This window comes from Brachionichthys hirsutus, chromosome 3 (genome assembly GCF_040956055.1).
Source record: "Brachionichthys hirsutus isolate HB-005 chromosome 3, CSIRO-AGI_Bhir_v1, whole genome shotgun sequence".
In the NCBI taxonomy this organism is placed as follows: domain Eukaryota; kingdom Metazoa; phylum Chordata; class Actinopteri; order Lophiiformes; family Brachionichthyidae; genus Brachionichthys; species Brachionichthys hirsutus.
In genome coordinates this window covers 14,663,524-14,686,035 of record NC_090899.1, presented here as the reverse complement: position 1 = coordinate 14,686,035, position 22,512 = coordinate 14,663,524, and the positions used below count along the sequence as shown (strand labels likewise).

The window sequence follows — 22,512 nt, the reverse complement described above, 5'->3', positions numbered from 1 at the left end:
GGAGACAGGAATTGGAGGAAAGATAGGAGGAATTGCTGTGTAATGTAGCTTATCATTTCCACTTGACTCTTGACCAGGAAATGTCCAGCGGTGGAATAAATAACCCGCATGCAGCTATTCATCCAGTGTTCATGGCTCCCCTCAGTTTCCCTTTCATCCATTCATTTGCTCCCTCTGTTTTCATGCAGCCCATCCTTCTACCTCTCTCTTAATCCTCTCTATCATTTACACTGCCTCCACCCCTCGATCTAATCACCCCGACCCCCCCCCCCCCGCCTCTGTAATCACATAAAGCTGTCTGTGATCACCCAGTCAGGCCCAGCTCCAGGGCCTCACGTGGCTCTCCACACAAGGAGTCCTGGCCCTCATTATCCATTGTCCTACGTCCTGAGGTCCCCCCCCCCCGCCAGAGAAAAATGCATCCTGCCACCAACCCCGAGTCAGCTCTAGAATGAGAATAGGGGTGTATTCATCAGAAACTCACCTGGCCTGAGTGAATCGTGCCATGGATGCAGCACAATGGCTGCAACCTTTACTTTATCTGTCTGACTAATATCATGAGCTGTTTGAAATGTCTCATGTAGAGGCGAGCTCATACTTTCTGGAAATGACCTAACATAATGCTTTATTGGACTAAAAATATTTAACATGTTGTCGAACATTTGTCAAACACACCTACACCCTGATCCTATAGTGGTATTATTTGGAGTCTATACCCTCAGTCTTGACTAATCTCTCGAACAGGCAAAAAACGGTTATTACATTTGTTACAGTAATTTATTTTTAATGTATTGTTATTTTGCATCAAGTTAGTAATTTAATTTTAGTTTTATTTGTATTGTTAAATGTCAATGATTTATGTACTAAGGACTTTCAACGGAATCAAGACTGCAAGGGCTTTTTAGAAATGGTCCTCTTAGACAGGATGTTTGACTGTACTTGTACTGTAATAATTCTACTGTGTGACTGTACTTGTACTCTAACATTCTATCTTCTATCTAATAAATATATTCATCATCATCATCCGATTAAACTGGAACCAAAAAAACCCCTCCGACCTCCTCCAAAAATTACATTTGAACTAAAAGGGAAATGATTTTTATTTAGACATGGGATGCTTTACTGGAGCACTTTAGCAAAAATAAACATGCTAATGCTTAAATATGTAATTAATTTGAGCCCCCCCCACCCTTAGTTTTAAATTTAAATTTTGATTTCTTTATTTATTGTCAGAGTTTTCTTATTATTGCTATTTTATATTATTTTAATTATTTATTTATGTGTGTGTAAATACTGTACTTCAATGTTGTTCAATAGAAACTTTAATAAATAGATTTTGTCTCATGTATAGTACACCTTTGGTAGCTATGAGTAACTCATATTAATGGCAAAAAAACCCTGAATGGATGAAGATTCAAATAAAAGCATTATATATGCAGATGATCCTTCCGAGGTGGGTTATTATGAGACATTAATTCTGTGAAATAAACTACATCTTACAACGTGGAATTCCCACAATGACTTGACAACTCCATGATCTTCACGATGTTCAGTGAAGATCAGTAAAATGATCTGTAACTTCTTCTTAACTGTACGTCGACTACATCACGCCAAGATATAGTAATTTCCTTCAAATGTGCTTGTTGGCCGAATCTATTTTTAGTGACTCCTTGAATAATTGACTGGAGAACCAGTTAAAGGAAAGTCTGCCAAAGCCCAGCAGGAGCGTGTGTATCCGGTATCTGGATCTTAAATTGAATGCTCCGTGAAGCACCCTGGAAAGAAAGTGGAATGCAACATCTGTGCAGCCCCCCCCATGGCTTTCTCTGCTAAACAGTGGAGCACATTTTTTTTTTCAAACTGGCAAAATGTCAAAAGATGAATTCTAATAAAATCTCATTACAGCACTATATGGCTTTAAGTCGTATATTTATGTTCCATTATGTGTTGATTCCGTGGAGCTGATGGTGGAGTGGAGCATGTGGTTACGCTATCAATGCAGAGAAGGCATAACATGATGGTACTATAATCTCGCAACTGGGTAGAAAAAAACAAACAAACTTAAGTTTAACATACCTACTACGTTGCAAAGAAAGATATTTATCAAATAGACTTTTCTTGACCAACTACAATGCTATAACTCTAAAGCCTTACAAAGACAGGAACTGAAGGCCCCTTACATTCTAATTGTAGGATAATTTACATGTTATACCTTAGGGAGACAAGGAACGCCGTTTTTTATAGGGAGGAAATATCAATTATGGACAGACTTGTGGTCAGAGTGGGGCAATTTAAAGAGGGCTTTCCAGCAGTGGCATTTTCACTCATCGGAGAGTTTTTGTTGGGAACACCGTGACTTCAGCTGCAGGACAAATGGCTATTTCAAGCTGCAGACGGTGTCAGTGGAAGGTCTGTGCAAGCCTGGCAGTAGAGAGGTGGTGTTAGTGTTCACATACCTTTAAAGTACAGGACTTAATGCAAACAGGCTGGGGGGGGGGGGTCATAGACTTGGCCCTTCTTAAGTGTCAGCCTCTATTAGCGCTAGAAGAGTGGAAGATCAAGGCCTGACAGAGGCACATGCACACAAGTATATATTGTGGAAAAGAGATGGGGAGATCAAATATTCTTCGTACCCCAGGTTACTGTGCCTTTTTCTGCGAGGTCATGCGTGACGCCGTTCCCACATTGACCCTGTGTTTGGTGCGCGCACATGTGCGTCCACTTCGAACATTGTTTTCATTTCAACCCCACCTTTGATTCTTTTAGATAAACTTTTATGCTTGATTCTTGACAACAAAAGTCCCATGTCTGACACAGGTGGCATGGTGTCCAACTACACAGGACCTGTATGTAAGGGCTATCCATACCCATGTTTGTGGGGGCCAAGAACAGCTTGAGTTTCTGAAGAATTCCAGTGTCACAAAAAAAACCTCCTCACATCCCATAAGGCCAGTGAAACACGCCCAAGACACCATCTGACTCAAATTAAGAGTGGTTCTAGATGTTCCGAAGGGCAATGGCTTGTATACAGTAACTGACAACCTTTTTACAAATCAACAGTTTGAAGGGAACCAGGAAAATGAAAGCGCAATGGTTTCAATTTGTTCGAGCTAATCTATCACCTGTTGCTTCTCCTGTCTGCAAGTGGTAGCAGTTACATCTCTGGACTCACTCACTGAGCCGCCCAGAGGCTAGACGTGAGTAGGATTGGAACGAAGACTGATGGAAAGTGTGTCTTTCTGTGTTCATTGGTCAAAAGCTGAACCCTTTTCATGTCCAATTAAAAAAAAAAACAAGGAAGCCACCCTGGTAGATTTGGAGTACGTGGTTGTTGGCGACTCCTTGAACCGTCTTTGTTCAGAATAATGTGACCTCCCATGTGTTTCTGCACCAGTGGAGACTATGCATGTGTGTATGTGATGACGTGGCTGCTGATTGAGGGTCAGAAACACCATTCAGTTTACAGTACACATGTTACAAGAGTCCCCCCGCTCCGCATCCTTGGGAGGGAAGCTTTGATTGGTGCTGCGGCGTAAATGCTGTTGAAATTGCGAGCATATTGCTGTAAACAAAGCAAGCCGTGGCCTCACGGCAGTCCGCGCTCGGTTTGCGCCTCCGTGAAATAAATCAAATGTGAAATATTGTCTAATCAAAGTGGAGCTGTCAGACATGACACACACACATAGCAGCACATGCACGTAACAACAGGCTCGCACGTGCAAATCAGCCAACCGTGAGCAGCAGGGTGGATATAAAAAAATCTGACTCACTTTTTTTAATCATCATCAAGGCGTTTCTCATTTTCTCTCGGCCTCCTTTGATTTCCTTTTCAAACTATGTTGCTTTAAACAATCCCACTCAACTAAATATTACACGTGGTAAAGTGTGATTCTTTGTCTCTCTGCGTATCCAGCAAGATGGATTTTTTTATATGCATATATAATATATGTAAGATGATCATTGTCAAGTCACTGTAGCATTTTCCCTGCTGACTTGGTTCCTCATCCCCCGAAGAGGAAAATTATGTGCACCACAGATTCGTATTACCAAACAACACACGGTTTGAAAATGTGTGTGTGCCTATTTGACTGTGTGGGTGAATGAGAACCAGTAGCATGTGTGGCCAATTCTTGATATTTCCAGCAGTGCCTGACCTGGGGCAACCTCACACTGAGCCTGGATCCTGTCTGAGTCATTTGGAAGGATGCTGTTTATGTGTGTGTGTGTGTGTGAGTGTGTGTGTGTGTGAGGGAGGGAAGAGAATAAATGTGATTGTATCTATCCTACGAGAGGACAGTTCAAGGGAAACACCTGACTGTAATTGCACAATGTCGACATCTGCTCTTCAACTAAACACTGGAATCAGATGTAACCACAATGAAATGTAATTATCTTTAGAGATATAACAGGCAGCAACCATCTGCAGCGATACCGCGAGACATCCTGTTAATAAATCACAGTAAAGTTGTAAAATTAACACAAAGCATACATAATGCCATTCCTCGTGGATAAATACAGGAAGCAAACCTAAATCTATTCTACTCTTTATTTGATCACTGGGAACGGACGGGATTATATAGTATATAATATACAATACATCCACATGCACCCAGAAAGGAGTCATTCATGACACATGCACTGAAAAACAGACCGACATGTATCGTCAAGAGTTAATCTTGCTGTAAATTACTGACTGTCATCATCTAAGGCAGGGGTCCCCAACCACCGGGCCGCGGCCCGGTACCGGTCCGTGAGGTATTTGTTACCGGGCCGCAAAGAAAGAACAACTAATGCATACAATTTCCGTTGTATCGATTATTAGCGTCTAAAAGGTGTTTTATTTTGAAAAACAACCGGATTTTCTCCAACGTAACAATCGCCTCTTGATACGTTGCTAAAAAAACAGCCGTGAACTCGCGAAAATTAATAAAAAGAAACAAAAGTTTTTGGAGAGCTTCTTTGCTAAGGAGAAAAGTCCAACTGAGGAGGAAGAAGAGGAGGAAGAAGAGGAGGTGATGACCTCCAAGAAGAGACACCAGGACTAAGACTTAAAACACGGTTTATCAACAGCTGAATAGCTTCGTTAATGAGCAATGAAGGATTCAAAACTGCTTCGGCACAGACACCAAGAAACCTGGATTAAAAAACGAGAACCTGGATTAAAAGACAAGAATGTGGAATTTATGAAACAAAAAACTGTGAAGGACCACAATTTATGGTGAGTAGATATTGTGTGTGCAAGTGCACACACAATATCCGGTCCGCGAAAAAATTTAACGGCATGAAACCGGTCCGTGGCAGAAAAAAGGTTGGGGACCACTGATCTAAGGGACTAGAAGAGGGACAGAGCTGCAGGTGAGCACTGTAACTGTGTTGTGTGACTGCGTTGTGTGACTGCGTTGTGTGACTGCGTTGTGTGACTACTGCTGTGTGACTGCTGCTGTGTGACTGCGTTGTGTGACTGCGTTGTGTGACTGCGTTGTGTGACTGCGTTGTGTGACTGCGTTGTGTGACTACTGCTGTGTGACTGCGTTGTGTGACTGCGTTGTGTGACTGTGTTGTGTGACTGCGTTGTGTGACTGCTGCTGTGTGACTGCTGCTGTGTGACTGCATTGTGTGACTGCGTTGTGTGACTGCGTTGTGTGACTGCGTTGTGTGACTACTGCTGTGTGACTGCGTTGTGTGACTGCGTTGTGTGACTGTGTTGTGTGACTGCGTTGTGTGACTGCTGCTGTGTGACTGCTGTTGTGTGACTGCGTTGTGTGACTGCTGCTGTGTGACTGCTGCTGAGTGACAGCGTTGTGTGACTGCTGCTGTGTGACTGCTGCTGTGTGACTGCTGCACTGTTATCTGATTCCAGGACAAAGACGCTGAGGCCTTCTGCTGAGAGCAGGAGGCGATGTGTGTGGGAGAGAGGGGGATGTACACTTTCCCAAACCTTCATCTGTAACACCAGACAGACCATAATTCAAAGAAGGTTCATAGTTGTGTGTATGTGTGTGTGTGTGTGTGTGTCTGCAGCATCTGGCCTGCTCGGTTGAAGAAGCTGAAGTCCAAAGGATGTCCTGCGCCTACACACACTCTCCACGAGATCCTCAAAGGGATAACGGGCCCACTCACACATTTACTGACTGCTGTTCTATCCGGGTAAAATGTCAGCCACACCTTTAGGTCAACAACCTTAGCTTAAAGCGCACATGGATATCACATCAGGCTAAAAATAGACAAACAAATCCTATGAAAGCCAAATCCACGGGAGCCTGACACACACACACACACACACATTCAAATCTACAGGAGCTTGCCGTTTGCTGTTTTAAGAGTGTAATATAAGCAATATTACTGGCCCACATCAGCAGTGTCATTTATACAGCAGATTATCTGGATCAGCGCAGAGAAGCAGACCTTGTGTTTGCGTCTGGTATGTGTTTGATCAATGCATGCCGTGCTGGACATTCCATCTCAAATGGAATTGAATGTGGAATAGACTTTAAATTGAGTATGAACATATGAGTATGAGTGTACACAACTGCTGTGTGTGTGTGTGTGTGCATGATCGCCACCTGGTCCATTGAGGAAATCTTTGATCTGGAGGGCGAGCAGAGGGGGTGGGATGCCCGTTTTACTGTCCACCTCTCCAGCCACTGTCTGCAACCAATACACATTATAGTCCAAAGGCTCTGGCAGAGTCTTTCCTGGGTCTGGATCAAAGAGGGCATTAAAGAGAAAGACAAAAATGAGAAAAAAGAGGATAAAATGGGGACAGGAACAGCAGAGGACAAAGAAAACAGCCATCAACTCTTAGATCAAAATACCGGTCCGCCCTTTTTTTGACAGTATATTACGGTGGCAGTAAACGGTCTCTAATTTTATAAGAAGGATCCAATCCCACCATCTCCTTCAGCAGAAGCCCTTCGCCTCTGCCGCCACACTCGCCTAATCTCTCTTACCTAGACACTTGTAGTCAGAAGGCACTCCTTGTAAAGTCACGTCAAACACAGAAAGCTCCATCCTCTGCTTTCGGTGGTGACAGCTGAGCAGTGCAGAGGGCTGCATCACCTGGAGGTACAGGAGTGGTTCCATCACCTGGTCCCCGTCCCCTCGTCTTCCCGGCTGCCTCACTATGGTCACGCCCAGTGCCTGGCGGGCGGAGGAGCGGCTGGGAGTTGGCAGACCATCCAGGGAAAGCAGGCTGCCTCTCAAGAGTGGGGAGGCCGGCTGGGAGGTGTTGCTGTTGAGGATGTCCTCAGCGGTTAGGCCAGCGAGGGAACTTTGGGCAGCTGGAGTTGGATCTGGGGACAATGGGGACACTGAGGCTGAGGGAGACTCAGCCAGGTTGTCAGGTTGATTCAGGGCGCTCTTCCCCATCTAAAAGAGACACGGGCAGCAAGTTCAGTATTATGCAAAAATTAAGTATTTCAGATACTCGAGCAGTTATGTCAATAAGATGATCGGGGAAAAACGTTTGTCCACCGAACTCATCAGGCATCAGAGGTGACTGACCCCAGGACCGCAGGGGCCTTTTTGAAATGTTCCTCTTAGACAGGGTGTTTGACTGTACTTGTACTGCTCTAACATTCTATCTAATAAATATATTCATCATCATCCGATCCACGCACATCAAATCAGAAATTGTCTGTTCACAATAAACATGCAGTTGACATGAGCAAACAGAAATACTTATTACCGTCTAAATGCCTGTGGAAACGCTGTGTTTGTTTTTCCTCTGTTTCGTGTGGGACAGTGTTGAGCCGGTGCCCAGAAAGGGTATAAATTCATATCTGCCTGGATCTCATTACCATGAACCGTAGAAAATGACTTTCATCAATCACACAAAGTAATTCCAAATTATATGTTTAGAAAACTTTGCAATCTTAATTCTTTGTGCATACACAAAAATATAATTATATTGCTATTGTGCATACTTTAGAAAAATAATATACACACAGACACCTGAAACATCTGTCTCATGAAGCAGCTCTCAAGTCCAAGTCGCAGGCTTTTCATTTACCGTTTCCACGGGCTCCTTTTTCTCGGGCGTGCTGGGGGTGTCTGCTGATGAGGGAAGAGTCTTTGGGGGGCTGGAGCAAGCATAGGTCATGACAGACAGCTTACTTGCGGTGAGAAAAATGTCAAAAGGGATGAAGCTGAGGTTCTTGGTGATGGTAGACTTGTGGGAGGGCCTGGCGATGCAGTGGTGACTGGTCCCACTCTGCTGCTCAATTTGGACAATACGAATGCGAGCGCTGTCGCTCCCAAAGCCGCTGTCCTGCCCGGTAAAGGTGCGGCGGGACGAGGAGTCAGCACCGGCTGCAGGGTCGCGACCCCCATGCTTCTGCTCCCTTCGATACACCTGCAATGAGAAACACTGCAAGGTAAGACTGTTTCAGGGTGATGATTGTTTCCTTGGGTCCAGAATGGTCCAATTTGAGATGACTGCAAGACAGGAGATGAAGCGGCTCAAAAATGACATTTAAGAATGAGTACTGAATAACACAAATAAAAGATTAAATGCCAAAACTTGGCGAATCCCTTATGAGAACATTTCTGTTTTTGTTAAAGCATGAACGATATAGTGGTTTAAGCAGTAGGTGATGCAGTTTAGACACTTCACTCATAAATTGAACTGTGCCTGAGATATGTTCTTCGTTCTTAATTTTTAAGAAAACCAACACGTTCACGTTGTTTGGTTTAAGGGAGGATCACCACGGATTAGCAGCAACACGCAGCACTCGAAGGAAATGCTTAATATTTTTCATATATTTTCTAACAACCTTTTTATATACACATCACAATCATGTCTCGCAACTGCTTGCTAGCCAACTGGCTCCTCGATGCAGTGAGACAAGATTAGATTGTTTCTGAAACAACCACAACAAACATGAGAACGCCTTGTGACGCTTTACTTACACAATATAATAGTCTGCTATCAATGATAATCAGTATTATTCCCAAATTCATGAAAGCACAACTCTATACAAACAAAAAACATTTATCTATTAAAATACACAAACAACAATAAACAGTTGAGAATTTTATCTGCAAAAAAAGTAAATTCGCAGAATTTCTTAGATGATCAAAAATGAGTGAGAACACTTGTTTTAGAACATTTGTTTCTTGTTGGATACGGACTTTACAAGAGGACAAAAACCAAACAACTTGCCTGATTGAAACCATTGACAAACTGACGAGAGTAGTATAGCCATGCAGACATTAAAGAAAGCTTGAGGGACTTTTTCAGTGATCTTTAAATGATTTTGCAGTTCTTGCAATATTGAAAATACGCTTGGAAAAGGGCCTTACTCCAACAAATCGAATTGTTTCGTGCAACGACTGTGGTATTATGTATAAAGCAGCTGAGATTTTATGCTTGGCTCCAAGTAATTGGTGCCGGGAGAGTTCCAGCCATCGAGACAATAAAAAGCTTTCAGTGACAGATGATATTAATCAATGAAAGTAGGTTTCTGGCTTTCAAGTGACAATGAAAACCAGCATCTTTATTCTGCTACCAGAGCATGCCATCTTCAAGACTATAAAGAAGCCACTGCTGGCTCCCACGGAACAGGAAGGAGACATACAGAAAGTACCTACCAAAACAACACACTGACAGAAAATGGTGGTAAAAAAAAGAAGAAGCTGGAATTAACTTGTTTTTGTATTTAAAAAACATTGTGTAAATGGTGAGAAAATGATCTTATAGAAAACCGAACAAAAGCATTTCCTCATTTCTCACAAAGACGGGCTGTCAGGAAGACACAAATAAAAATAGAGAAAAAGGCTCATGTAAACATGTAAGGCCGTTTCAATCCAACCACATCAACTAAACACTGTGGACTGTGTAACTGCAAGCCTGTGTCTTGCATCATGAAGGGACTTGGGCCTATTAATCATCGTCGATTCCACTAACATTTCCATCACTAATTGTAATGACAACATCATTTCGATTAGCTGCTGCCGTTCTCTTCAGAAATGATTACGATGAACTAAAAAAACAGAGGAAACATACAGAAGGACTTCTCACCCAAACCAAGGTATGTGTCATCCTGTCTCGCCCTGGTCTGTTCCTGTAGTGTACACATGGTTGCTATTACAGCATGCTTACAGCTGCTACCTCCCCTTCACTTTACATCGCGCTCTCCCGCCCACTCCGTGAGAATTTTAAATGCATATTATTGCTATGGTGGAGATAGTGTTTCAAGACCTCCAGGCAAATACTAAACCCACTGGCAGAACTTTAGACAGAATACTTGACTTATTAGATATTTCCCATTCTAAACAGTGTCATCAAAGGCTACGAACAAGAGCCATATAAAACACTGCGGCATGCCTGCCCGACTGCCTGTTCTGTTCGCCTAGGCTCATGTGTGGGACTTCCATAGGATTGGTCCTGCCAGATCCTCTCCTTTCCATGGTCTAATGAGGACAGGATGTGTGCACTTCTTCTCTGTAGAAATGTACGATTTTCCGAGCAAAGGGGAGGGGAGAGAAGGCAGAAAAGGGCCTGGATCTGTTTCCATATGTGTTGTGTTAAGCTGGTGATACTTGTATTGAGTTAAAAAGGTATTTGAAAAGGTATTTGAAAAGGTATTCCGCAAAGGCAAAACGTCCACTCTGAGGAGGGGGCCACATTGGAAGGGACAAATAAGCTGCACAGCAGCTGGGAAAGAGCAAGAGCCAGGAGAAGCTGCCAGAGACTCTTTACGCTGCTCTGTCTCTCTTCCCAAGCTCAGGCTGTACACATGCATTTACAATTACAGCAAATACCCTGTCTTCTCTTTAAGCACTACTACTAAGAGAGTGCCCCCTAAGCAAATTCCTGGTCTATATTTAGGTGTGCTTACATGCAGAGTAACGGATAATGGGGAACACAATTGGGGATTTAGAAGAAAGAGACAATGAAAAAAAATACAACCACAAAACACAGTTGTTCATTATACTCAGAGTTATATGCAATTACCACATACACAAACATGCACACATAAACACACACAGGGTCAGTTGGTTTCCCAGGGTTTGATCTCGGCTATGGTTTTAGAGCGCTTACTGTAAGTGGATTCCTTCGCTTGTTTCTGGGCTTAGTTATATCCCCATTGTGCTTACTCATGAAAAAAAAGAGAAAAGGTATACACTGAAAACATAAACCTATGGCTCTGTAGTCAGTACGCTTTAACCTTTCGCCAATTTATTCATTGACAGGGGGCAATCAATTCAGAATACAAACATAAACTGTAGCAGCAGGCCTGGTCCCAGCTAAAATCCCCTTTTCCAACCATTACTTTCGATTATATTATATAATAGCTGCTCTGAAGCGTTGTTTCCAGAACCCAATGCAATCTTCCTCTGGATGTAGTTGATCATGATCATGAATGTGCAACTGCACACACATGCACCAAACCCCCTCCCGGACACCCCCCATCATCCAATCATGAGGTCATCCCCTCAGAGTCTCTAGACAGAACATTCTGGAAAATAGAGGATAATCCCCATAGCGTGAAACCTAAGTGCCAATCATGTCTGAGTGCATCTGTACGACTTCTGACCCTTATTTCTGTCAGTGTAACTCACAAAAGCCTGGCTGGAGAGAGGCTAATATGCGGAAGCAAATGTCACATCATCCAAATGCCACCCGTTTACAGCATTGGCTGGCTCGTCCAATATGACAACATAACTTTTACATCTGAATACCACATATGCAGTTGATTGCTTCCAGACAAAAGAAAAGTAGGCTGCAATTCAGGTTCAGAGATCAGGGAACATGAAAATCTGGATGTTTTAAGAGAAGCCCTTGGTAGTCGACAGGAAAGAATGTAATAAATAAAGTCAAAGTAACAAAGGTGACTGTTATTCCCTTTCAAAGAGTCAATTTAACAGCACATATCATCACCAAGCTTGAATACAGTCAAACTCAAAGAAAAGCTTCACAAGTTTACTTTGGAGGCAAGAAAAGCAACCAGAAAGGGACCAAAAACAGGCAGAAACAAATGAAATACAAGCAAAAGATGATGCGTGACAAACTACTACCCTTAGATGGCCGTCCACTATAAGCCCTAGTTTCTGTCCAAGGTTTCTGCCTGTTAAAGGGAAGTTTTTCGTTGCCTCCGTCACCAAAGTGCTTGCTCTTGTGGGTCAAGTTGGGTTCTGCCTTTCCCTGCTTGTCCTGTAAAGTGCCTCGAGATGACTTTCTGTTATGATCTGGCACTATAAAAATAAAATCGAATTGAATTGAATTGAATTGAATACCCTGTGTGGTGTAGAGAATACAATATACTGCATGAGAAAGCACAAAATACCACTAGAAACCTCAAATCAACAGTGAATGCCAATGAGATATTCATATATATCGTAAATATATTTTGGTGACAATTAATGTCCCGGCCAGTGTACAGGCTGAAAGACTCAAAAAGAAGCGACGCCAAAAGAACTAGAACTTCATGGCGGGGTGGAGAAGGTCAGCAACATGACATCATTACGGAATTAGAGCAGTTCAAAGAAGCCTTTGCATGCAAGGACAGTCATCACTGGCAAACAGTAACAGGCCAAATGCTCGACTCTATTGTATTTTATTCCACAATAAAGTTAAGGCACATGATTTGTGATTTAATTTCTGGTTGTCTCCTCGGGTAATGTAAATTTAGAATACTATATTAATCCCAAAGGGAATAAATGTCCTTAACTATGCTGTTTTTTTTTGGAGGCATCACCATCACCAACCTGTACTGTAGAGAGAACGTACAACATGTGCACAAAACACCTTTGTTGAACACGGATTCAACCAGATACAAGCAATTGCAGTAGTCGTAGTACCAGGCGAGGTCAACCCACTGACCTGCCTTTCAGGTTTCCTGTTGAACAATCATCTCATGTTCAGCACAGTTTTCCCATGTACTTTTGTAACTGCCGTAGAATTCCCATTGGGAAAGCTGGAAGTCATATTACTAAATCTTTCTGACGGTACTATTCAGTCGAGCTACTTGCTTGCAGGATGCCTGCATGGAGATGAACTTCTGTATCTTGACTGGATCAGAGTTTACCCTCTATTGTTTACCAGAACCATGAAGTTGAGAGTAGGCCTCTGTGCTTTCTGTGGTCGTGGATGAAAACCTCAATAGCCCCATCTTAATTAAAAGTAATAAGAGTAATACTTAACCAAATGCCATAAAGGCCACAATTCATTCTCTCATTTTCTAGTGGAAAACAGAGAGGGGAAGACATTTATTATATGAAGTCACCGCTCTTTGTACGCCGTAACAAAGCGAGAGAAAAAACACAGGGCATCAAAGAGAAGTCATTTAATGCATTGGACTTTGTTTCAATAACAAAAGCAACCTGCTATGCACTTCAACTGAACCACAACAAAGAAGCCATGGAGGGCCATGACCCCCGAGCTTCCAAATGGACGCTGAGTTCTTCAGAGTGACTGTCAACTGTATTTTAAACACAGCTTATTCCAGAGCTCAGGGTGTCGAGTGGGGTCATTTTAACAAGCTCCCTCTCCCCAGGGCTGCTGATTTGTGGGTCTACTCTGCCGGGTTTAACAGGGGTTTCTCACAGGGGCATGGGGGGACACTCTTTCTTCGTCATTTTCCCTTCACACAATCCAGTCCCGGAGAACTCTGTCCTCACTCGGTCAACTGTGTTTTACACTATAATGTGATATTTTGCTTTCTATGGTAGATCCTAGGGATGTCCCAAAATCGGGCCCGATCACGACCTTGCTGACTCGATCAAAATCGGATGTTAGCTACCGATCAGGACTCGGATATATATGGATCGTTATTTTCATGACTTTTTATCAGATCTGGAGTTACGCTGTGGCGCAGGGTGAGCCCTCTCTACTCGAACACAAACTTGTCACTTCCTGTAACACTATTGGCTGAATGCTGGCAAAACAAAGAAGCAGCTTAAAGCGAGTCACGCAAGTATTTCTGCAGTGTTTTTATGTATTATAGAAGTATCGGATTGGAACTTGGTATCGGTTCATAATCAAATGACTCAAAGGCAAAAAAACACTGATCGGGACATCCCTAGGAGACACTCTCTTGTACAGGTTTAAGGCAAACATCCATGTAACAGTAATAATTTATGTGTGTTAAAGCCATGGCTCTGTTGAACGTTTTCTACACAGAGAGACCTCCGAGAGAGGAAGAGAGGAGAACAGAGGGATGTCTGCGCGAGGAGAGATGAATGCCTGCGACACCTTAACGACTTTCAACAGAAACAAGACTGCAAGGGCTTTTTTGAAATGCTGCTCTTAGACAGGATGTTTGACTGTACTTGTACTGTAATGCTTACTATTGTTGACTGTACTTGTACTGCTCTAACATTCTATTATCATCATCACCTAACTTTAAGAAGGAAGGATGATCAGACAAGAAAACACGGAGACAAAGATGATGATGCTTTTTAGTCTTCAGCTGCTTCAGGACTTGGCAAAAGCCCTGGCTCAAAAACAAAGATGCAAATGATAAAAGCTGGAGAATGCAAAGAAAAATTGTGAAAGAGTAAGTTAATATGGTCCATCTGGGGAGCTGCAGCGTGCTGCTCAACAGAAACCTGGCTCTGGGACTCAAAGGGCTTCAAACCCTGCGCTCTCATACCCATCCACATGGCATTCGTTTGCTTGCAAATATTTTATTACAAATAGGATGGCAATTGCCATTGTTTAATAAAGCAAAGCAGGACCCAGGGGCGGAAAGGTTTTTCTCAACATGTCGAGCCCGACTACCCCAGTTTGACTCCAGGCATTCGGAGAAGGTATTTCAAGCCCACCATGCACCACTTATAGGATTAAGCAATCAAGCATGATTTAAAAGGCTTGATAGACATCACACTTAATTCTCACCAGGAGAGCTATTGATATAGTCATCCTCAACAGATCCACCAATCGAAACAAAGGTCTCAGGACGGGGTGACTGCGAGGACACGCAGGACCGAGGCCCATATCACTACAATAACACTGTCTGTTTGGATAAGCACAATGCGATGGAGTTGCATTAGTCAGTGAAGGAAGTGCTCAAAAATGCCAGAAGACATTTTCTAGATTAACACCATAAGTGTGTTAGTGAAAATAAACAACGAGGGAAAAGTGGCTCAATCTCTATGATGTAAGCATTCAAAAATCATGCACAGACTTTCACAGCTCATCCGACATAATCTCTTGGCTGGAATCTGCTGCTGAATAGACTTTATCACATGCTTCCATCAATAATTACAAACAAGATATCAGGCTATTAGCCATAAGGCAAACAAAGTAGGGGCGGCAAAGATGGGGAAAGCTTATGACAACGTTATCATGGGGCTGAAGCTGGATGGGGAATTTGTCCAAATAAATGCGGCTGATGAATGGCTGATTGGCCTTTTTACATTTACAGAACAAACATCAATATGAGCTGCACCGGTCGGCGGTCGCCATGCTTGTGACAACAGACATCTGATTATAGAAGATGGGAACCAGATGTAAAGGAAGGTGTTATTAGAAGACACAAGGCAAAAGTGAAAGTGAATGAAAGACAGAACCTCCCTGGGGTCTCTCTTAAATGATGCACACCTCACCAGCATCGCAGTATCATCATCAGATGTTCTTTGCTTTTGCCACTTTTCCTTTTTCCATGGGAATGAAGGAGATACTCTCATTAGCGTAGTTGTGAGTGTGTAATTTCCTGCTCTAGTATTCAAACTGTAGTGCAGTTTGGGGGTGGGCCGGGTGGAGACACTGGCATCTTAAGATTGAGGGCTAGGAAGGCTTCTAGTCGATTGTGGCGAAGTTTGTTTAAGAACATGATTAAACGTTAAAAGCCAGGTAATTATGTCTTTGGCCAACAGAGAGAATGACTTGTACGATTTCAGACTCTTCTGTCATCTCATCTGTGCTTATATATCTTGGGTTAAGCAAAGTGTGGCAATGCACCACAGCTGACAGGCATGGAAACACACCCAACAGGGAATCCCCCGGCTGAAGATCATTCACCCAAGCTTCGACTTCATACCAACAGCTTTGGCTACAACAAAGGAGACTTTAAGCAGCATTGTCTTCAGCATTTGCAGTTCAAGAGAGCAGACGTCCGAGAAACTGCAAAAAAAAAGCAGTGGGGATATGCCTTTCATTAGGCCGTAGCGTGTTCTGCCTGGCAGTCAGGTCGCTACGCTCTGCTTTAGTAACATGGAGAAACAGCAACGGAGAGCAGGGAAAACAACGATGAGTCGAGGTGAGATGAGGATTGTTGGAGCAGGAAAGGATGGGAAGTGTTATTGCTGAGGGGGGCAGATGATCCCCAGTTGGTCTGCCGAGGACTGCGACTGATGTTGCTGCTGTGATTCCTTCACAACCTGTGGAACCAGCGTGCGCACACACACACACACACACACACGATTCCATACACAGTCAAGGAGCGGGGCAAAGGCAGGATCAATCTTGGCTCACTGTGTTTCTAACTGAGCTGAAATTAGAAGAGGATTGAAGTAATCTTCCCATAATTTCTCTCTGGATGTTCTCCATGTCTGAGTAAGACAAGGTTCTGAAGTGCTGCATGTTAGGTTCTCAAAGGAGAATGAGGCAATAACTGCCATCCCCACATTTGTGTTGGTAGGAAGGTCCTTGAAAAGGGGACCATCGAGGACAGGGATTGAGGACACAACCTTAGAAGAGAGACCAACGTTAAACTGCAGGAAAAAAAAGAAAACTTAGCAGAATACAAAAACAGCCCGCAGATTTCAGAATACATCATCTGAATTGAACAAATGGTTGAAGTGGACATCTTATGAGACGGCTTTACGACCCAATTACTTGTACAGTGTAATTCATAGTTTAACATGGACGGAACACCTGTAGTACTTTGAAAGGCAACACTAAACCAAGACCGCCTCTTCATTATGCAAAACATCTGAGCGAGAAAAAACATTCTGGATGAAAAACGGAGATATTTAGGAACACATTTTGAAGCTCCAGTGACTTTAATGTTACTGAAAATTTCAAACTGATCCATAATCCAGGATCTCTTCTGGATAATCACCAAAATGTAATCATCTGTTCCTGATAACATTCCCAACTTTTCCGAAAAACATCATCAAGATCAGTGCCGAACATTTGAGTTATCTTGCTAAAAGACGGTAATTCTCTACAATTCATTATTTGTGATAGCACCAATTGTTTGGTGTGGATACTGTGTTTATGCTATTTTCAACAAATTAACTAACCAACCAGCTGTGTAAAAATCACGTGAAATCATGAAGACTAGAGACTCAGGTTGGTTAGCCCTATGTGGCCTAAATAATACAGCGGCAGACAGATGTAAAATAAAATACAATTGTGCCCCGCACCAATGAAAAATCCTCCACAAATCCTGTTTAAGGATAAATATTTAGTTTCATGCAAACGGTCCAAGTGGAAATCAGTGGTAGTCCTGTTAACCACAAGACAGACACTGTACATTTCTATAGTCACACACACACACACACACACACACACACACAGTCTTTCTCACTCTGCGCAAACGCTTTAAAGAGCGTGAAGCCAATACTCTGCATCACCTGATATTCTAAGTGGAATCTTGCTTATACAGGTGTAAAGAAGAAAAAAATATTATTTTCATTCTCAAGACAAAAAATCTGGGCTTTCTCGCTAAAAAAAACCCTCTGGTGTGTGGACACATGTGTCTGTACCGCTTGGCCCGGTGTGCCTTGCCTTTACTGGTCCCCTGTGACCCTGTTTCCCTTGCAGCAAAGTGAGAAGGCACTCCTGACTCCTCCTCACCTGAGTCGACACCCGATCCCAGAGTTCACGGCGCGGGGGGGCCTGCCGCCTCTCCTCAAAGGCGCCGTTTGTTTCCAGGCTCTCGCAGAATTCCAACCTTCGTGATTTTATCTGGAGTTTTCACGCCAATTTTGCCCAAATCGATTGCGGAGAGAGCAAATTCAGCTGCTACTGATCTCAAATAGATTGAGTTTCCATGGGGCCAATTTGAGAATGTGCAACGGCTTTGCTTTGAGAAGAAGGCCGGTTGGAGCGCGGGGGTGGGGGGGCTGAACAGGCAAGGTGAGTTGTTATGACTGGCTGTCAATTAGCAGTTGATTCACACAGGAGGGTCAGTGAGAGACGGACAGAAAGGTGAAAAAAAGATACGGTTTCATAACAAAAGAGGGGCAGTGAAACGAACGCTGGCTATGAAAATATGTGCTTTAGGTAAGCAATGACGCTGACTTAGCAGATGCACGGCAGCCAACATGGAAAAGGAGATGGTTGCGTAGGAAGCCTTATTTATTATCACGCTCAGCAGCAACAGGATGAAAGAAGATAGTACTAAGCAGGATGGGAGGAGGTCAGGGTGAAAGGGATCTGGCCCACAGAGAGGGTTAATAGTCAGGTTGAATGGTGAAGAGCGTCGGCTCCTGCATTCACAGACAAACACTTCAGAACCACCGGATCGGACTCTCTCGTACTCACTGCATCTCGTCTGCGTGGATTCCCCACTCTGTCCTGCATGCACAAAGCATTTGTCCGTCCTCTCTCAAGCTGTCTTCAGTCTCTTCCTGCCTGCTCTGTTCCATTTCCATGCATCACATTTCCACTCCACTCGGAAATATCAGAAGTAGAGCGAAAGAGTTCCGTTTTCAAAGCTCAATATCTATGCGATAATATGAAACGCTCAGTGTGAAGAAAAGCGGTCTTGGACAGGGCTTACTTGAAACACACACAGCCTGGGATCCAGTGCCATGTCCCCTACGGAGCCGTTTGTCCACAACAGCACGGCTCAATAGTTACACAAAAAATCGTTGTACAAGAGGGCAGCGAGGCCACCGAGCTTCGATTCCCTCACATTCAGTTTGTAGCATTGGACCAGAGGCGGAGGAGCAGACGGGGCTTCATCTGTTTCATGACGTTCCTGTCTTCAGTTCCATTAAGGGACACTTGATGTCATTCCTGAGTAATGTCCATCACAATATGGCTTTTTTTTTAAACAAATGGCAAACAATCATATTGGAAAGCCTTTACAATGAAGCAAAACATTTTATGAAATAAAATCTGCTCTCCAGCTGAGTTTTTTTTGTTGTCGTGTGGATGACAGAGACAATGAACAATCAGAGATTGTAGACCCTCGCCTCCATCCAGAGCCGGATCAGCGCCATTCTCGGGGAGGACCGAGCCACATTTCAAGTCGATTGGGTTACTAGTTTATGAGTTATGCATGTGGACAGACAAACAGACAGACAGACAGACAGACAAACAGACCCAATTGCAATACCCTCCCCTCCCCTTCGGCGAGGGTAAAAACAACCGCATCAGGAAAATGCTGCCTCCTCCCCGCAAATTAAGTTCAAGCTACCGTCCAAACCCACAAACAAACCAGCCCAGCTACGCAGCAGCAAGTTTCTGCCTACTGCAGGTTTACTTTTCACAGCATTTCTTCTTGGCCCTGGAGTCCAACAGCCGCAATAGGCCAGCTCTGCATGGGAGTTCATCTTGTGTGTCCTTAATCCAGCCGTTTAAGACTACACAGATTTAGTAGGCCCAGTAATATCATTATCTACAGTCTTTCAAATTTAATCAGCCTCCAGAAGAGGAGCCCTCATCATTGTCAGCCAACCAGCTCTGGAAGGAACTATGGTTTTCCAACAAGCGGTGCCACTCTCAGGAGGGGAAAGGAGGGATAGATGAGGGTAGATGAAGAGCGTGGGAATGAGATGAAGACTGACAAAGGACAGAATGAAATAATCATAATAATAAAAGGATGAATTATAAAGATACAGGATATTGAGTAGTTGGTAGAGATGCACACACCCTCACAATGTAAACTGAAACGGGGGCGAGGAGTGTAAGAATGAACATAAAACAGGTCATCGGTCATTGACAAGTTTTCCCCATGTGTTGTTTTACTAAAATGCTTAATTCAGAGGTTCCTTTATCAAGACTTAAACCTGGGTGCTGCCTCAGTGTGTGTTTGCGTGTGCACTGGCATCAGTGTGTGTGTGCACATGAGCATTGGAGGAAGTCTAAAGTCCTGTTTCCCATGCGTGTAATCATCCCAGGATGAGGTGGAGGATGAAGCAGTGCGGGACTTCCCCTGCACCAGAGGGTATTTTCCTCTCACACTGTGGTACGAGCACATGGCTGACCTGCACTACCTCTTTGTGTGTGTGTGTGTGTCTGTTTGAATGAGAATGAGAGTGAGAGAGAGAGAGAGAGAGAGAGAGAGAGGGAGGGAGATGCCAACATAGGGCAATGAAAGCATTTTTTTATATTCTCTATTCTTCCTCTGTATCCGTTTGATCGTTTGATGTCACATTAGTAAAACGCTGTGGAAGGCAGGAAGTCAATGATGACAACTCCTATGTTAGCGAATTAATCTATTGACATGATCAATAAGAGAATGTTATGAGGTGTAGAAGAAGAAGTGGTGGCAAAGAGAGAAACGGACTACAAGCGATTTGCACGCTGTTGCACGAGGCCATTAATGCATTGGCGACTCACACTGAAGAACAAATAACGTCATAGACGGCCCGGACTGCAGAGCACACACAAACAAACACGCAAAGCAGCTGTTCAGTCGTAAAGCAGCATAACAGCATTGGCTCCCAAATAAAAGGCTGCTGGCAGTCACCATGCAGAGAATGTGAGGGCCATGTGTGCGTTTACATGTGTGTTGGGACATGTGTGTGTTTACGTGTGTGTGACGGGATGCACTTCTCTGTTGCTGGGTGACAGTGAGATGTGTCTCTCTGGCTGCAGCACCTCCTGCTGATGAAAGCTGTCTGATCTCACTTCATCATCGTTAACACAGACCCCAACTACAACAACAACAACAACAACAACAACACAGAGATGAATTCACATAGCTAATTCTGCAATGCACATTTGAATAATGTGGCCATGTGAAACGAAACAAATCTGCTTCATCGTGATTTCGGTGTAAACTGTTAGGCAAAGTGTGGACAACTGGCTGCAGCACACAACGGCACAGACTGTTAGAGATTTAAGAAAATAATCCCGGGACAGCGTCTGCACGTGAGAATGGCCGCGTCGCAATAAATGTGTGACTGTGCACGTGTGGACCGACCCTCAAAGCACATCAGAGTGCACAGATAGGAATGGAATCACACACATGGCTCGCATACATTGCCCACACGCCTTGCTTGCCTCAGCACTGCCAGGGAACCCAAAAGCCCCCCCCCCAAAAAACAAATTTATTAACCAGACAATAAAACACAGCTGTGATGGCAATGGGAACGGTCTGAAATCAGTGCCTGGGATTGTGCAGTCTGTTTAGGAGTGGTCTTCCAAAATGTCAGGGGGAAAAACATATACACTTAGATTATATACATATATATATATATGTATATAAATAAATGAGAGACAATTCATCAAGGACCAACGCTCAATTTAAACAATGAGAGCAGAGATGCTTAATTGAAGCACAAAAACTACAACCTGCACCAGATGATCCAGGATCTGCTATTGATGTGATCGCTGAACATAAAAGGAAGAACAAACCAAGCAGTTAATACTTTAAGGATCAATATGGAAGTGAAGTTTGATGAAATACAATAAAAAAAACTTACCCCAAACTCAGATTCTGAGCAAAGGAAATACATTTGCACTCTATGATGAGTATTTGTAAACTTTAAGCAGGGGGGGGTGGACATCTGTTTTACCCTATCCAGTTAGTCCTCTCTAACTATGTCAAAAAACCTTACTCCTTCCAAACTTCAAAACTCTCTGTGCACATACGGCTTATTAGATGGTGGTGTGTCTAATATGTTAGCGGGGGGTAGACAGGCTGCTGGCAGAGCTCACTGCCAGGGAGGACAAGCAGCCCGACTTGCTCTGAAACACAAGATGCTGTGACAGAATGAACCACTAGAGGGCTCCACAGCTTGCAGTATGAGCCTCTGCACCCCCCGTCTTAGCCACAGAGGCCTCCCCTCTTAAACAGCCTGGACCAAGCAGCCGGAGAGATGCATTCACCAAAACACACTGAGTTTTACAGATAGAGCCCAGAAAGCCAGAGCTCACTGAGATGAGCGTTCATGCAGCTGCACACGGATACATACTGATGAGCCTAGCGCCAGGCTCCATCATGGCACTACTGCAAACATGAATGAATAAAGAACATGATACAATACACTCAGAATTCATATGGAACAGTAAAAGTAAAACATTTCCCAACAGCTGTGACTAACAAGCAAATATAAAAGTTTATTTTTTCTCCAACATCAGAGGATCGATGGTTATATTGCATCACTGTGGAAGTACAGGTCTTTTCCATTTAACTTAATCCAGCCAAAGGCGACAGGATTGCAGCACTTGGATGAGAATCTTTGAACCAAATGTTGTATCCATCAGTAAAGTGAGAAAACTGGCCGAGGAGAAGAACATCACACATCAGAGGCACTGTCACAATGTTCTCGAACAATATGCTTAATCCCCAGCTCGTTCTCCCAGAGCAGAAAAAAGAACAGAAAATTAGAGTCATAAAACGTTTTGTGTGAAGGACCGTTTGCTTGTGAAGCCACTTGTTG

General features: G+C 43.5%; 1 protein-coding gene across 1 annotated transcript in view; it reads right to left on the bottom strand.

Moving 5' to 3' along the window:
* The window catches only part of LOC137917696 (intermembrane lipid transfer protein VPS13B-like), a 303,427-nt gene that overhangs the window by 76,822 nt on the left and 204,093 nt on the right, over positions 1 to 22,512 (bottom strand). Inside the window, exons 35-37 of the mRNA XM_068760421.1 lie at positions 8,012 to 8,353; positions 6,951 to 7,368; positions 6,564 to 6,701 (exon numbers count right to left, since the gene is read on the bottom strand). Coding sequence (XP_068616522.1) covers positions 6,564 to 6,701; positions 6,951 to 7,368; positions 8,012 to 8,353 — 898 coding nt within the window. The remainder of the gene's footprint in view (positions 1 to 6,563; positions 6,702 to 6,950; positions 7,369 to 8,011; positions 8,354 to 22,512) is intronic.